At 39.0% G+C, this 15,673-nt stretch overlaps 3 protein-coding genes and 1 non-coding gene across 4 annotated transcripts; 3 read left to right on the top strand and 1 right to left on the bottom strand.

The window, feature by feature from the left end:
* Positions 1-76: 76 nt before the first annotated feature.
* ATC70_002290 (uncharacterized protein) lies at positions 77-4,434 on the top strand (the record flags this gene model as incomplete). Its single annotated transcript, XM_064821668.1, has 8 exons — positions 77-114; positions 182-2,454; positions 2,516-3,113; positions 3,167-3,294; positions 3,351-3,486; positions 3,545-3,598; positions 3,671-4,061; positions 4,114-4,434. The coding sequence occupies 8 exons, from the start codon at positions 77-79 to the stop codon at positions 4,432-4,434; spliced, it is 3,939 nt and encodes a 1,312-aa protein (XP_064681354.1).
* Positions 4,435-4,566: 132 nt separating this feature from the next.
* Positions 4,567-4,960, top strand: ATC70_002289 (uncharacterized protein; the record flags this gene model as incomplete). Its single annotated transcript, XM_064821667.1, has 3 exons — positions 4,567-4,634; positions 4,690-4,721; positions 4,779-4,960. 3 exons carry the CDS (start codon positions 4,567-4,569, stop codon positions 4,958-4,960), a joined length of 282 nt encoding a protein of 93 aa, XP_064681353.1.
* Positions 4,961-6,997: 2,037 nt separating this feature from the next.
* BABAM1 (Component of the BRCA1-A complex) lies at positions 6,998-8,691 on the top strand (the record flags this gene model as incomplete). The annotated part of the gene is made up of 2 exons (XM_064821666.1): positions 6,998-7,123; positions 7,186-8,691. 2 exons carry the CDS (start codon positions 6,998-7,000, stop codon positions 8,689-8,691), a joined length of 1,632 nt encoding a protein of 543 aa, XP_064681352.1.
* A 1,819-nt stretch (positions 8,692-10,510) lies between these two features.
* Positions 10,511-10,583, bottom strand: ATC70_002287. The gene has a single exon. It is a non-coding gene; the product is annotated as a tRNA-Arg (tRNA).
* Positions 10,584-15,673: the final 5,090 nt, after the last annotated feature.

The raw sequence follows: 15,673 nt of genomic DNA, 5'->3' as shown, positions 1-15,673 counted from the left end.
CACTTTTCTTCTTTTTTTTTTTTTTTTTTTTTTTTAGGTTTCTGTATTGTGATTCTGTCACCTGTAGATACAAATCATGAACCATGATTCTTTATCGCCTGATAAGAAAGGAGGGTAAATAAACATGTGTCCTGTATAGAAAAAGCCATGTGTATTGACTGTCTCGTGTGCTGTCTGACAGATTTTCTGATCCGAGGCTAAACACCATCATTACCCCACCAACCCCTATCCAGCCTAGACGACTGCAGGACATGTTCAATGTGGGCGACTCTAGCCATGATGAAGAAGACGAGGACACCAGCACCACTTCTGCGGAAGCGACCGAAAAGAAAAACATCAACAGCGAGTACAAGCAACATATACCCAGTAAAGTGAAGTCCACCGTGCAATTTCCACCTGAGCTAGAACAACGATTTTACCACCAATACCCCAAACCGCCTATTGACGAAGAAGACCTAGAACAGGAAGCTCCTCCACCTCCGTCCAGAAAGGAACGCTTGATCAAGTACCTTCATGTCAAGTTTCCGAGTCGAATTGTCCGAAGAGTCCTCAAATGCACTATTGCTTATTTTCTGTCCACCTTGTTCAGTCTGATTCGACCTCTCACGCTGGCAATGGGACCTGCTCCTTTCTTGGCTACAACAGGAATGCTGTTTAGTCATCCAGGTCGCAGTATGGGCGCTCAGTTTGACGCTACAGTAACCGCTGTGATGGGTGTGGTCGCTGCTATCATCTGGGCGTTTGCTGGCATGGCTGCCTCTGTGGCGTACAACCGAGATCATCCACAGACATTTATTACAGAGCCTGTTGGACGCTGTGTCAATGCCATGTTTCTGTTTGTGGGTGTGTTTTGGGCTCAAATGCTACGTCAAGTATTTCCAAAGTTCCATTTCTTCTCACTGCAGTTTATGATTATCCAGATCTTTAGTATGACACGTGCCATCGACTACACTAGCGTGCCCTTTGATTTACCATTAAATTATGGTATACCTCTGTTAATTGGATGCGGCATATCACTTGTGGTCAACCTTGTATTTTGGCCTGAAACAGCTGTCGATGGCCTCGGCAGAGCATTAAAGGAAACAATTACGAGCAGTCGAGACATGCTGCATTTGATCACCAAGCAGTTCTTTTTGGACCCTCAATCCGATCCAGTGACAGAAACCGTCGTCGATGAAGCATCAGCAAAAATGAGAAAAGGCATGACTAAAGTCAAGACGGCTTATCGTGAAGCCAAATACGAAATGTCTTATGCGTTCATTCGACCTCAACAGTTGGGCCAGATCCGCAAATCGCTGGGCCGTTTAACCAAGCATCTTAGCATTCTGGGCGGCTGTCTCAAGACGGAGCGAGAGTTGTTTGAAAGTGCCATTGATGCATTGCAAGCAGAAATGAGAGACTTGGACAGCGAAGACGACGACGCCCAATCTACGCTGCATCAGCATCCAACAGCAACAGCCCATGGTTACCATAGTGACAACGAAGAACTGAACCGCAATTCGCTGGGTCGGCAATACAGTGAAGAAGATTTGAACTTGCTTCGTACAGCGTTACGTGCCACAAATGAGTTCATGAATGGTGGTGCAAGCAGGACCACAAGTAGTAACAACATATCACTGCATCCTAGTACAAATGCTAGTCCACAGCACTCCAGGCCCACCTCAAGAGCTGGATCACGCGCCAATTCTCGGCCTACGTCGGTGTACAACTCGGAAGACGATGAAGACACAGAGCACAACAACCAGAAATCCGTCAGTTCTCTTAAATCTTTTCTTGGGCTACCCAAGCTTTCCATTCCCAAGCCGAAGCCACCGAAAAAGACCAAAAAGCAGACAGAATACCACCATCGCCACCTGCTCTTGACCTATCTCGAGAGTTTGAGAGACCCCCTGATGGATTTGTCGCTAGATTGCTCCAATGCATTGGAATGTGTGTGCGACAGCATTGCAAATGAACTGGACATGGACCATGACGATGACTCGATCCGAAAGACATGGAAATCGTTTCTGAGACACACATTGAAGATTGGCAAAAAGGAAGTGGACGAAGAGAGCAACAAAAAGAGCTTGGAGAGACACAAGGGCAGCATCAAATGCAATTGCTCTCAAAACATCCGCTTGTCCATTCTCCAGTTTGACAAGGCAGAGCGAGAACGCATGCACGCACTGTATGAAATCAACAAGGCTCGTATTGGCTGTCAGGCATTGGATCTCGGTATGCGACAGGAGCTGTTTCTGGTCTTTTTCTTCATCTTTACACTGCGGGAAGTAGCCAACGAGCTGCAAGAAATGACATTGCATATGGACGAATTGAGATTGCATTCGAGAAAGGCAAGTTTCAACGGCAAAAAGAGGAAGCATCTGTATTTCCCGGGTTTGAATCAAAAGATGTGGAATAAATGGGCTCGAGGCAACAACCATCAAAGCACGCGTGATAAGGGCGGCTATACGTTTGGTAGAGTAGCGAGTACAAAGCACTGAAGCTGAACACAATATACTCACATTCTCCTGTATAGCCACATTGACCGCATCACTGCCTAAAGACGAACCGAAAAAGACGGAGGCAGAGGACGAGTACCATCTCAGTAAGATCCAGACCAACAACAGTCTATCGCGAACAAAGAGTCGACGAGAGTCTGTAGCACTCAACAAGATGGGATCAAAGAACAGCGCCAATAGCGACGACATCAGCTCGCCTCTGATGGTGCGACACCGCAACAATGCCAACAAGCTACGACGAGAATCGACAAAACCTACCGTCCAACAAACCACTCTGACAGACCGCGAAAAGGAGCAAGCTCTGAACGATCGCGTCAATGATATTCGCATCAGTGTAGATCAAAACTATGTCGAGACAGACGAGAATCCTGAGCTGACGGCTCAAGAAAAGAGAAATGAAAAGGAGAAGGCACCCATCATGTTGAGGATTCGGTATGCTATTTGGTTGCGTTTACAGTACATGTGTCGTTACGAGTTCAAATTTGCACTCAAGATGGCTGTAGCTGTGCTCGTGATGTGTATACCTGCATTTGTGCCTGCCTCGTCTGGCTGGTATTGGAGCGCAAGAGGTCAATGGGCTGCAATGACGGTGATTGCCATTATGAACCCTACGAGGCAAGTCTTGGAAAAGGGCTGTATACTGCATATACTCACACGTCTTGAATTAGTGGTGGTACAGTGCAAGCTAGTTTTTGGCGTATTGTTGGAACACTTGTAGGAGCATTTGTTGGCTGGGCAGCATTAGCAGCTGGAGATGGTAGTCCTTATCTCTTGGCTGTATTTGCCGTGATATTGGGTATGAGCACACATGTTGCCACTGACACAATGTATGTACTCACTCGGTGCCATTAGCGCTGGTCTTTTTTTACATCCATCTAGGCAGCATATACAACAAAGTCGGCATTGTGTGTTTGACAACCTACATGGTCGTGGCACTCAGTCGATACGCTTACCCGCCTGAAGGTGAGACCATTGCAGATACAGTATGGTAAGTTTTGCAAGCAAATAGGAGCCCAGAGCACGACTCCCTAACAATTACTTTGCAGGAAGCGTACCATTACAATGATTGTGGGAATATGTGTGGCACTTCTCCTAAACTCGTAAGTTGTATTATATATATATAAATGCGTCATGAAGAGAGCCCTTTGATTCACTCATCTTGTTCGCGACAGCTTGGTGTGGCCGTTTGTCGCACGACACATGGTACGAAAATCAATTGCAGGCTGCATGGATCAATTAGAAGATTACTATACATTCGTCATGGGCTCTTATCTATACCACGACCCTACGTCAATACCCAGCGAGACTGATATCACTAAAGGAGAGAAGATTGAGAGCAAGATTCAATCAGCCATCGACGCATGCTCCGTGCTACTCGAACTCACTGATCATGAACCACGTTTTCGTGGCCCCTTTCCAAAGTTGTTCTACAAGGAAATGATTGTTTCCATGGGAAACATTCTGGATCGTTTGCTCAGCATGCGAATTGCCCTGTTGCAAATGCCGTTGGTGGTGAAGCATGACATTTGCGCTAAAGAATACCATGTAGAGAGACGAGAGATGGTAAGCTTCCATTGCATACACGTTGAAAGCGTACTGACCGACTGCCTCACAGATTGCCTCCATGTTGCTCAGCTTTCATACGTTGGCTTCTTCATTGAGATCCAAAACGCCTCTACCTGTATATATGCCATCTGCACGTGCAGCACGTAAGAAACTCATGGAGCATCGTCGAGAAAACAAACAAAAGACAAATTGGGTTAAATTTCGAAATCTGACTTGGTTTGCCATGGCATGTTCGAGCGAAGAAATCATAGAGGAACTGGAGTACCTATGCCATCTCATTCGATACATTGTTGGTGAGAGTGCCTATGCTGATCTGGCCAAGAGAATTGATAACTTTACTGAGCATGACATTTGCACATCCACCTTGTAATTCTTTATACCACACTACTACTATTACTTTACCTAATAAATTTGTTATCGTCACAGTTCCTGCTGTGCTGAATCGTTTCTTCAAATGCAAATCTGTGTGCTCTTTTTCTCTTTTTATATGTGAATCACTACAATGGCAGAACCACAGTTTGACGATTTGGACACTACAAATGACAATGGAGAGAGGGAGGAACTAGTAAAGTAAGAGGATACGATCATTTGGTAATAATAAAAGGCGATTTACAAGAGAGCGTAGGCACGTACTCGATTTGCAGACACAATTACGAGGTAATTAACCGTGCTCCGTATGTATTTTTAAATGCATTATCTGAACCAACCGAATAGGCATGCTATCTCGAGTAGATGCAGCAAGAAAAGAACATCAATCACTGACCACAGAGAACCAACTGCTACAAAAGTACATTAACAATTCGCTCACATCCACAGCCGTATTTGGAGCAACCAACGGAGCCATCAATTCCAACAATATGACCTTGCGTCAATCCAGTGCTGATTCCCCTCGTTAATGATAACGGCTCCCTTTTTTTTAAGATTAAATTTGATCACATCTCTAGCACTCGCCCTCTGTTACTACTTGTCCTAATTACTAAAAACCTATTTTACGGTATTATGCCATTTCATCACTGACCCACATCTCGTTGTAAGGAGTTGATTTGGGTGCGATTCAAGGAGCATTAGATATCTAGGCTTATAGAGCCCGCCATAATAACTAATTAGAAGGTGGGAACCTAGAGAGACAAAGGAGCATATCAAACTATGTGATCAGGGTTCTCTTTCTCTGTAACTTTGCTAGCGACAAGAAGGAGAAATGCTCCTTTTTCCTTGCACATTCTAGAGTTGGTTACAGCCATTATTGCGCTCTTTTTTCTCCATTTATTATGTTCAAGTCAAGTATTACTATTACAACGATAGAATGTGTCAATTAAAAAAAGGCAATGATAATTAGATTGGAATACAAGATTGCTACATTGGGGTGTCATGCTTTAACAGCATGTTGAAACTAAGATTCCTCTGCCACGTTGTAACAATATGGAAGAGCCTTCAGAATCAAGGTTAGGGCATTTGTATACAAACAAACACCAACTGCTTGACATGATTGATAAATGACAGCAAGTTGTGTTCTCTTGCTCTTCTCGTTCTCCTGCTCCTACAACGACCAGTTGCTGCTGTTTCTCCTTCCTCTTACACATTCACCCCTGAACAAAAATTTTACGCACATGATGATGATGTACATATATGTCCATATTATAAAAAAAGAAGCATCTGCTTTGCACACGCTAAAGGCTGTATAGAATGGTTGTGTGATGTGCTGCTTGCTTGCCTTGCTTGGCTCTGCTGAGCTATGCCTTAACTTTAAAATTTTCACATCATTTGACCTACATGAATACACAAACAACTTTTTTTTTCACATAGCAATCAAGGAGTAACCCAAACAATCCGATGATTGGTCTCTTGACAGCATGGCATAGCAGCTACTACTACAACAATAATAAAGAAAAAAGGAGGTGTAGATCGGGCAATAGGGACAGGTTAGAAGTATTTTTTGGCTGGTAGCGTAGCAGTAGTTTTCAAGCAAGCAAAGCAATGTAGACATGACATCTTTTTTTTTCATCGTGATGTAGACGCTGCTATACAAGAAACAGTAATATGCTGATGATATAAACAAATCATAAACAAACATCACCTCTTGTTGTTTTGCCCGCCTGTATGAACAGGGCTGATTTGTTTGATTGACTACTACTCCTTACCCCACTATCATCTTTCTATATATCGCCATTCAGCTCTTCACTGTATTAAAAAAAAACCCCCCTTTCTGAAATACTCCTTTTGTTATAGTTGATGTTCCTTAAAATTATTATATATTATTTATTGTTATAACAGCCCTGCATTGTATCAGTTCACACACTTGATCTGTGCGGTGCAATTGTTGGATAAAACCTTCCCGGCTTATAACAATTTCTCCTGTTTTATCAGATATATTGTGATGCCCCTTTTTTTTCATATCAAAGAGGCTATGCACACTCATATAGACACACATTAAAACATCATTTATTGTTATCAAAGATACACATAGTGGCAGATCACCATTTATACTACAATAGGCTATTATAACATGTAATGTGTTGGACACATTTTTTCCCTATAAGTTTTGTTGCTTGTCTTGCTTTTCTCTTCTCTCTTTTCTCTTCTTTTTCTTCTTTTCTTCTCTCTCTCATTTCTGATCTCTTATATACATTTCATATATCTTATACATATATATTTTATTGTGCTATACTATATTATCATTATTCTTATTGTTATATTATATCTTATTGTATTATCTCTATCCGCTACAAATAGAGACTCTTTAACACTACTAATTACTATTGCTATACATCAAATCCCTGCTTACAAAAAAAAAAGACGACATCAAGAGAAAGTGAATGACAAAACCTGAACACGACATGTTGAATGATCCAAAGCCAAATACTTTTATGCGTGTACCTGTAAATCTACCCTTCAGCTCATTCCCATGCCAATGATTATTAAACACTATCTCATAGATGGAACCATTATATGAAAGACTATTGAAAAGACCTTTTCCTGATAGTGTATCTGCTATAGAATACTGTCGCAGTGTCTGTGCTGAGTTTGGTTTTACTGTCAAGCAAGAAGCAAGCGCAAACAGGGTAAATATCAACATCCAACGCACAACTCCCTCTATTTGTAAATTAAACAGTGAATTATATAGAACATCTATGTCTATTGCTCAAGAGAAGGATTGCCAGACTCTCAACGCAACCCTAAACCTTCTCCTCAACGCAAGAGGCCTTCAAAGCGTTGTGATTGTCGTTGGCGTGTAGTTTTGTCTGAAAACGAGCATGAAGAATGGGAATTTCGCAAATCAATGAACCCAAATGCATCAGAACACAACCATGATATGATGTCACCTGAAGAGATGGTAAAAGCATGGCCAGCAGAAGTGAATGAAATGATTATCCAACTCGCCCGACAACGACTGCAGACGCACGAAATTCGTGAAGCTGTCAAACAACAATTCCCTGATATCAGTTGGAATGAGCGTAGATTTTACAATCGCTTGACAGAAGAACGCAAAAGAATAAGACAAAGAGGCGTCGTGGAGCGATCTCAGCGCATACTATTATTGTCAGCACAATTGTGTTCTGTTGTTGCTAATAACGAAGAATGGGCTTTTGCTGTAGACACGGAGTTGCAGCGCATGTTTGAAAACTTTTGTCAGTTGGCCCGTTTGACACCTGAAAACATCAACACATTGGTAGACTTGCAATCTGACATGATTCAGATGGATACAGACCGCTTAGTTTCCAATACGCATCGTTTGTCCATCGTCAGTGATACTGATGAAGATTTGATGGGTTCACCAGCTAAAAAACGTAGATCATTTGCAACAAAAACTGACACAACTGTCGCACACAGCACCAAGATGGGTGGTACAACTGAAACACAAAAGGGAATACAAATGGTTCATGTACCAAGCTATACAATTCAAGTTCGATCGTTGAACCGCTCTTCTTCTGAATCTTCCACTTCCAGACGTGTTTACACTGAGGCTCCTTACATGGAGGGTTCTTCTCAATTGAAACAGCAACAGCAACAGCAACAGCAACAACAAGCGTTTGGATCATCTTCGTCGTTCTTTTCTCTTGCTTCTCCAACCTCTTCGTCGTCGTCCTCTTCGTCGATGCCATTTCAGCAACAAAGACACCAATACGGCCAAAGAGTAACGTCGCCACAACAGTCTGTCAATTCGCCAAATGAATTCATGATGTCTCAATCTTACCAAACACCTCAACCGCAACAACAAGAAGGTGATTATGGCTTGCCTGTGAGCACCGCTGCTGGATCAACTTCAGGCAACAGTATAGCTTACAATATGCAGAACTATGCAATCCCTACATCTGCTTTTACAACACCACCTGAAATCCCTTTTTCATTTGAAACAAACTTGATGGTTCAAACTCGAAATGGCGGCTGTGGTGCCCATGGGAATAGTGGAGTGGATGATCGCCTCACAGCAACTGCTCATCAATCTGGCACTAATAATTTCTTTGTCAAAGAGGAACCAACACATGTAGAGCATCAGCAACAAATGCTACGTCAACAGCAAGAATACGAACAACGCATGCATCGTAATTATCATCATCAGCAACAAAATTATGCTCTACCCATGATTCGATCCAATGAAGATAATTCAGATGAGGCTCACTGGACCTGATCAAATGTAAATGTAAATGCCCTTTTTTTTCTCATTTATACAAAAGAAAAGGATGGGATTTATGCATCTTTTATTTCTCGCTATCGCCATTATAACTCTCTATGTCGTATTATGCTTATTCTTCGATTATACTCTTCTCTCTCCTCTCTTCTATATATATTAATATGCCCTTCTTCATACAAATATATGCCCTTTTTTGTCCAAATTCCTCTCATTTCTTCTTTTTATTAAACCATTTCTTTAAATCCACAAGAAAAAAAGTAGTATTTTTTAATGAATAAATATATTATATGATAACAAACTCATCATACTTCTGCATAGCATTTGTGATGCTACTCCCTGTTTGTCAATAAAGTACGCACATAATGTATGCAGAAAAATTAAATTCCTACATGGAGAGACAATAAGTTTTCATGCACCGTACATAAATATGTTGATTAGCAAGCAATTCTTCTTGTTTTATACTAACCAGGCCAAAAACTCGCGAAGAAAGAAAAACGCATCAAACAAACCCCTTGATGCAAACGCACTAAACTAAAGTGTCTGTGGGTATCCATATTAGACTTTAACTGAATACAAATATAGCAGGACCCATGATTCTTTGAAATCTTCATGCTAAAAATGATGGAGGAGACGAAAAAGAAGGAGGAGTGATTAGATGCGATGATGGAATTAGAACTTATTTTCAGGAGATGTCATATGAAACTGTTGGCTACATTGGATATACATCTTCATCATAGCTTGGTGAATGGATGTATGCCAGAAGAATATACCCCATATGTAAGTGTTCAAATTAAAATAATGCCTTATATCTTCTAAGGGATTGCTGTGGAAATCTTGGCTATATCATAAAAAATTGCACCCTGTTGTTACAAATCGATTTTGGTTTTGTAACTGAATTTCTCTTTTTTTGTTGTAAATTGCCTACACTATCGAATAAACTACGTTTCACTGCTTACTATATTGGATTCTACTTCTGTTACTACAAATTGACATTAAACTCTTAAATGCTTCTTATATTCGAATATACTCTGAATCCTATCTCAAGAATGACAAATCAGTTACCACTCAGCCTTGTATCATTTTGACAGATATATATTCAAACTCTTAAACATCTCTCTTTCCTAATGGAAGCACACAAATGGGAAGCAACTCCACATTACCCATCCTTTCATCCTCTAGTAACATTATCAATATCATCATTCACCATCTCTCAACAACAAATATAGCTTTCCAGCTATAAAAACTGTTCAAGCTTTTAGGATTATTAAGGGTATCAAAATTAATTATAGAAGGGTCAGCCCTTCATTACAAATTATAGCATATAGAAACAGAATTCAGGACACATAATTCATAGAATCTAATTAATATAAATATTCAAATGATATCAAACAATAAAAGAGGATCTTATTCCTACCTGAAAATTATATCTATATAGCTCTATAGCTCCTTAACTTTGTTATTTAATTGAACTTATCAAATATAAGATCCCTTGAATCCTTTGTATACATTAACGCATTGATTCATTGTACTTTATCTACTATTATCACTTTATTTACACATCTCTTTCTTCGCTTTTATATTCTTTACTAGTTGGACAACTATAAACCTGGTGCTCATTTCTATAGACGAATCTGCTTTGGCTATTTATCTATATACTTACTCTATTATCACTCTTACTATTCACACTACATTGAACCACTGTTTATCTGTTTGTTTTATTCAGATAAATGTGTATTTGAACAGGGAAAATTAGCAACAGAGCAAGACAAAATATTAAAGAGAGACGTTTTGACTCAAACGCCGTGAAAAAAAGAATTGAGGCTACCAGGGGTCGAACCTGGAATCTCCTGATTCGTAGTCAGACGCCTTATCCATTGGGCCATAGCCCCTCAACTTAATTGATACGTGTGTATTTTTCTCTTGGTTACTTAGCTCTATCTCGATTTCCTAAAAGGGCAATATACCGTATATGGGAAAGGCGCAAGGTGGTGGATTCAAGGTATAATTCTCTAACTTATATACTATGTCTTACTTGAAGGGTTACTCTTCGTTGGTGTGGTGTTCTGGTGCATTGACACACTCATATAATTGTTGTAAAACTGTATGTTATCTCTTGATGGTGCGTTGATATTGTTATTCTAGTCGATGTGGTCTCTATTTGGTGTATTGCTAATCAATGTTGGTGCTTACTTAATTGGTGTCGCTTCTATTTTGTTGTTGTTACATATTCGTTTGATCGTGGTGCTTCTTGTCAAGTTTAGCCGAAAATCTAATCAATATTTGGAGCCGATAATGTTGAATCGATGAATTAGTCAGGGATCTAAATGAGATTGCGCGCTAATAGCCAAGCATTACTATTTTGAAAGGTGGATTTGACTCTGGACTTTGACTCAGGATAGATGCAAACCAATTAATGTCGAATCGATGCAAGATTCAAGTGTGATGAATTCGTAATAATAAGTCGATGATAATAATCAGTTGTCAACTGTATCTAAAACGAAAGCAAAGAGCTTCTTTATTACAGGGCATCTAGCTTGCTTAAATATGGTAGATCCCTGGTCAATGACTACTACGTTGAGATGGTATATAAATAGCAGGCCACTGGGGCCTTATGGATTGTTGGTATAGCTTGTTGAGAGGCCACCTAAGTCGGTATGTTTCATGTAGTGTAGGTGGATCTCGATATTTTGACATTGGGGAGATTGAATGTATTGTAGTTCCTGAGGCACCTGTGCACACACAATTGACTGGACTTGTAAACATAGATGTGATGTGATACGATAAACATCATCTATGCTGCTACACTGTAAAAGGTGGCTTGAGGAGAAAGTGAATGTAGCCTAAGATGCATGCTTGTATGCAACAAAGTGGAATTATAACAATGGAATTGGGATGTTACTATTTTAAACGATGGGATCGACTCAAGAACGCGGGTACAAGAAATTGACATTAAATTGAAGGCAATCCAATTTGGGGTTACATTTGATCAGGGCACTTACATTCGGATCTGAATTGAGCCTGACAGGAGAATAACAATAGAACAATGACATATATAAATAGTATTTTGAATTGCATCTTAATAAATATTATCCATTTTTTTCTTCTTATTCTAATCTGGAGTTTAGTTACTAGTGCCAATCTAGTACGAACAAACCTAGAGAACCCTTAAATTCATCTCTCATAATTAGTGGGATAGTTCTTACAGTCTTCCTTTCCACACAACAATACTTATATCTTGATTACCAACTACCAAGGTAATCATTATAGAGAGCTTGATATTTATCATAATTTTGATAAGCGTGTGTCTGCTATGGTTTGTTAGTTTTACTTGTGCTTTCTGGTCACGTGAGTAGCTAGGTACACTACAAGAGTATGTATAGGCATCATTCTGAGAATGTTGAGTTACAGTAATTCGAGATGAGGGAGGATGATCAATACAAGGCAAATAGCTGGTGCAGGCAAATCAATGAAGGTTTATTTAAGTATGGATGTGGAATCATCAAGAACATACGACATGATTGCATCAGTATTTGGTGGATGTATTTGAGATTATCATCAACCTATCTTCAATTAGAGGAATTCATGTGAAATGTGTGGGGATAGTTTAGGTCCACGCATGGAGATTACCAGTACACACATTTATGACACCAACAGCATCACATAAGGAAAACAATGTAAAACCACCAAACTTATAATTGACAACACATTTAAAAGGCTCTCATCTTCTCAACAATTTGGCCTTATCTATCAAACATCAATATTTATACAAATCAAACAAGCAATCACTTCAAAAATCAATACTCACCTCAACAAAACCAAGCACTAACTGAAAAACAAGATGAGCAACACATGGATCAAGACTCTCACGCCAAACTAAACACTTGGCAACGCATGTCAAGATGAATCATTATTCCCACATCCACATCGACACTAGAATAAACAACATGCGAAGAGATTTCATGGGCAACCTTTGGAATTGAACAACAAGAAGCAATGAAGTTACAACGATACAGGAATTGGAAAGCTATAAATAATCTTGAAGTTTTGAATAAATGAACATATCATCTTTACTAAGAAATACTTTATTTCGAACACCCTTCAAAGTCTTTTCTCTAAATTAACATTTGACACATCAATTTTTGGCACCTGTTATTGTAAGTTGGTTTTTTCAGTCGGCCAAGAAGGTGCTACAATTGAACAGAGATTAATTGGTTGTCATCTCCCAGGTTTATTGATATGAACCTACTCATCTGCTCCCTCATTTTTGCTACCTCAACAACGTACTGGTTTATCAATTTTGTCGTCTTAATAGATAAATCCAATGGTGGGAGTTAACAAATAACTTAGAGTGTAACTAATAGATTTGAGATTATGTTCGAAGATATTGTTTATTGATTGCATTTAGAACTTATATTTTTACTATTTCTTCGATCGATAGTTACCTAATCAATAGTGTTATGTCTGTTGTGCCAGAAGGGCTACAACTGTCTATAAAGATTAAGGTATTCTTGATGGGTGGCTATGTCTGTGTTGTGCAACAACATGGACAAGCTATGATAATTGAAGTGCATCTCAGCTATCTAAATTCTGAGGTTCACCAGATGTGATAAGCATTGTACAAGATAAATTGCTACTTTGGCATTCAGAACTTAGTATAAATAGAATAACTCTTGTCTTCATCAATAAATCTTTAGTTTTTGTGTCTGATCTTATTCAAGTAAGTCTTTTCTTGTTTTTATAATATCGAACATTTCTTATAAGCTACAAATAATAATCCTTTTATTCTTTGTGCTTAACAACTTGTTCAGAGAGAAGGTGCTCGAAGAACATCAGAAAGGAAAGTGTACCTTTCCAGGGTGTGATGGAGTTTCGACATCACTCAAAGTACTACCTCAAGATAATCAGTTTCCCGAGTTCCTGTTCATACAAGATGGTGCAAACTTTGTCTCTGGGCGAATAGCAGGAAACAATGTTTAACTGCCTACGTATATCCACATATCACAGACTTTAAAATACAAATTGCACGGTAGAGTCTACTCGACTTGCTATGATGGTAGGCATTTTTATACAAGATGCTATAAGACAATTGGTGGAATTGTATACCTCGTAGATATTGACAATTGGAAACAGCAGCAAATGAAGGTGCTCACCTCAGATATAGACGTGGCAGAGCGTCTTTTGAAAGATATCTCTAACAAGGTGTATGCATCTTACCGTATTTGCCAGATCAGAAAATAGATCTGCATGAATAAAAACTAAAATTTGACATTCATTTCATGTATTTTGTACCCCCCCTACTCCATATTCACCCTACCCCTACCTACGCCCCGTACCCCCACGGTTTATCTATTACCCGGATCCACACTTTTTATCCTACACCATCGTCATCTAGGCAAGATCGGGGATTGAAAACAAACAAAACTCCGAAGTCGGGATCTGAAAATTCATGTTCAACTTTATTTGGTGAAATAAATAGAAAATCATGATCTGTAAATGCAAGGTATTGAAAAGAATTATGTTGGCAAATATCATCGACGTAAAGGCTTTTTGTGTATAAGATTGTTTGATGATGAAGACAAAAGTGCGCAATAACATAATTTTCATGGTCTCAAAACAAGCGTTTGCTTACCGAAATGCAAGTAATCATAAACACTTTAAAGTGGGATGTTTCGTACTATAAATCAACTATCAAGAGTAATCCATTAAATAGTTGCGATAAATTTTAACAATCTATTATGTCTATAGTGTATGTCATTACCGTACCTATTCCTGTTGTTGTACTTCATTATATAATATGCCATTTACATTAATCACTCTGCTTATGATCTACCTTTTTTTATGCTATTCATAATTAAAAATATCAATCGTCACTTCTTATTTCTTCTGTTTAACTGATGATAATAAATACGACCATCATATGTATGTTCTGCCAAAATCGCACCATTTTGGTACACTTTATTTCAGAAATACCTCTAAATTCATGGTGGCCAATGATTATTATTTTGATTAATCATTCGTTCATCCTTGTTGTATACCATCGTGCAGATAGTAGCTGTGCGGCCGACTGCTCATGATTCGTATATAGTTGAGTAAAGTGGTATGCTTATTTTGCCAATTTAGAGTGATGAAGAAAAACGCGTAATTTTTCAAAAGAGACTCTTTGCCTTGTATGTTTACTACAGAAAGTGCATAAGGTTTGTACTAGCAATCAGTAATTTGCCGGCGACTTAGATATAATTGATGGCGTTACTAAGGGGTAGGATCAGCCATACCTGTAGACATCTAGGTAGAGGAGACGATACCAAGACCTTTTCACCACTCCACACCTTTTTTCGCTACGCGTGTCGTAATTGCAGTAAAAAGGGGTTAAAAAAGCAGGTAGAATACTGTTAAAATCCTTCTTTATTTGAAATTAGGATAATGTGCAATAAAATGTATATTCTACGTCTCTATTTATATTATTTGGTTTATATCTCTTATCTGGCAGCAGTTTAGTAGTTGCCAGTGATTCCATTACTTTATATAATATTTTTGTTGGGTCATTTAGTTGTTGATCTGATGGATCAAGAACGGTATTTCAATATATGGATTTTGAATCATGCGTAAAGAATAGCTCTTTATTGTTGAGCCTGTATCCTTTTTAGGTATATTTATGTTACAACACATTACAATACCCTTGACATTTACTTTAGTATCTGTCATCTCTTATTTTAGAGCATTTAACCCTTGCTATCATCATGCTAATACTATTATTATGCATGCTTATCTGCTGATGGTAGCATGGTTTGATTGAGATGACATTTATTTTGGGCTTTGTTTATGATGGGAATCTAATCTAGTTCACTTCAGTAATATTCACCATGAAGCTCGGAAAACCAGTGTTGGTTTAGCAAGAGACGCCATGATAGTGATTCGAACTATGCTCATAGTACAAATAACACAACAAGGTTCTTCCAGTGAGTAGTCGGAGTTCTCCATA

The sequence above is a fragment of the Mucor velutinosus genome, assembly GCF_035048745.1.
Source record: "Mucor velutinosus strain NIH1002 chromosome Unknown tig00000093, whole genome shotgun sequence".
In the NCBI taxonomy this organism is placed as follows: Eukaryota; Fungi; Mucoromycota; class Mucoromycetes; order Mucorales; family Mucoraceae; genus Mucor; species Mucor velutinosus.
The sequence above is the reverse complement of the archived record's forward strand: the minus strand, read 5'-3'. Positions and strand labels throughout refer to the sequence as shown.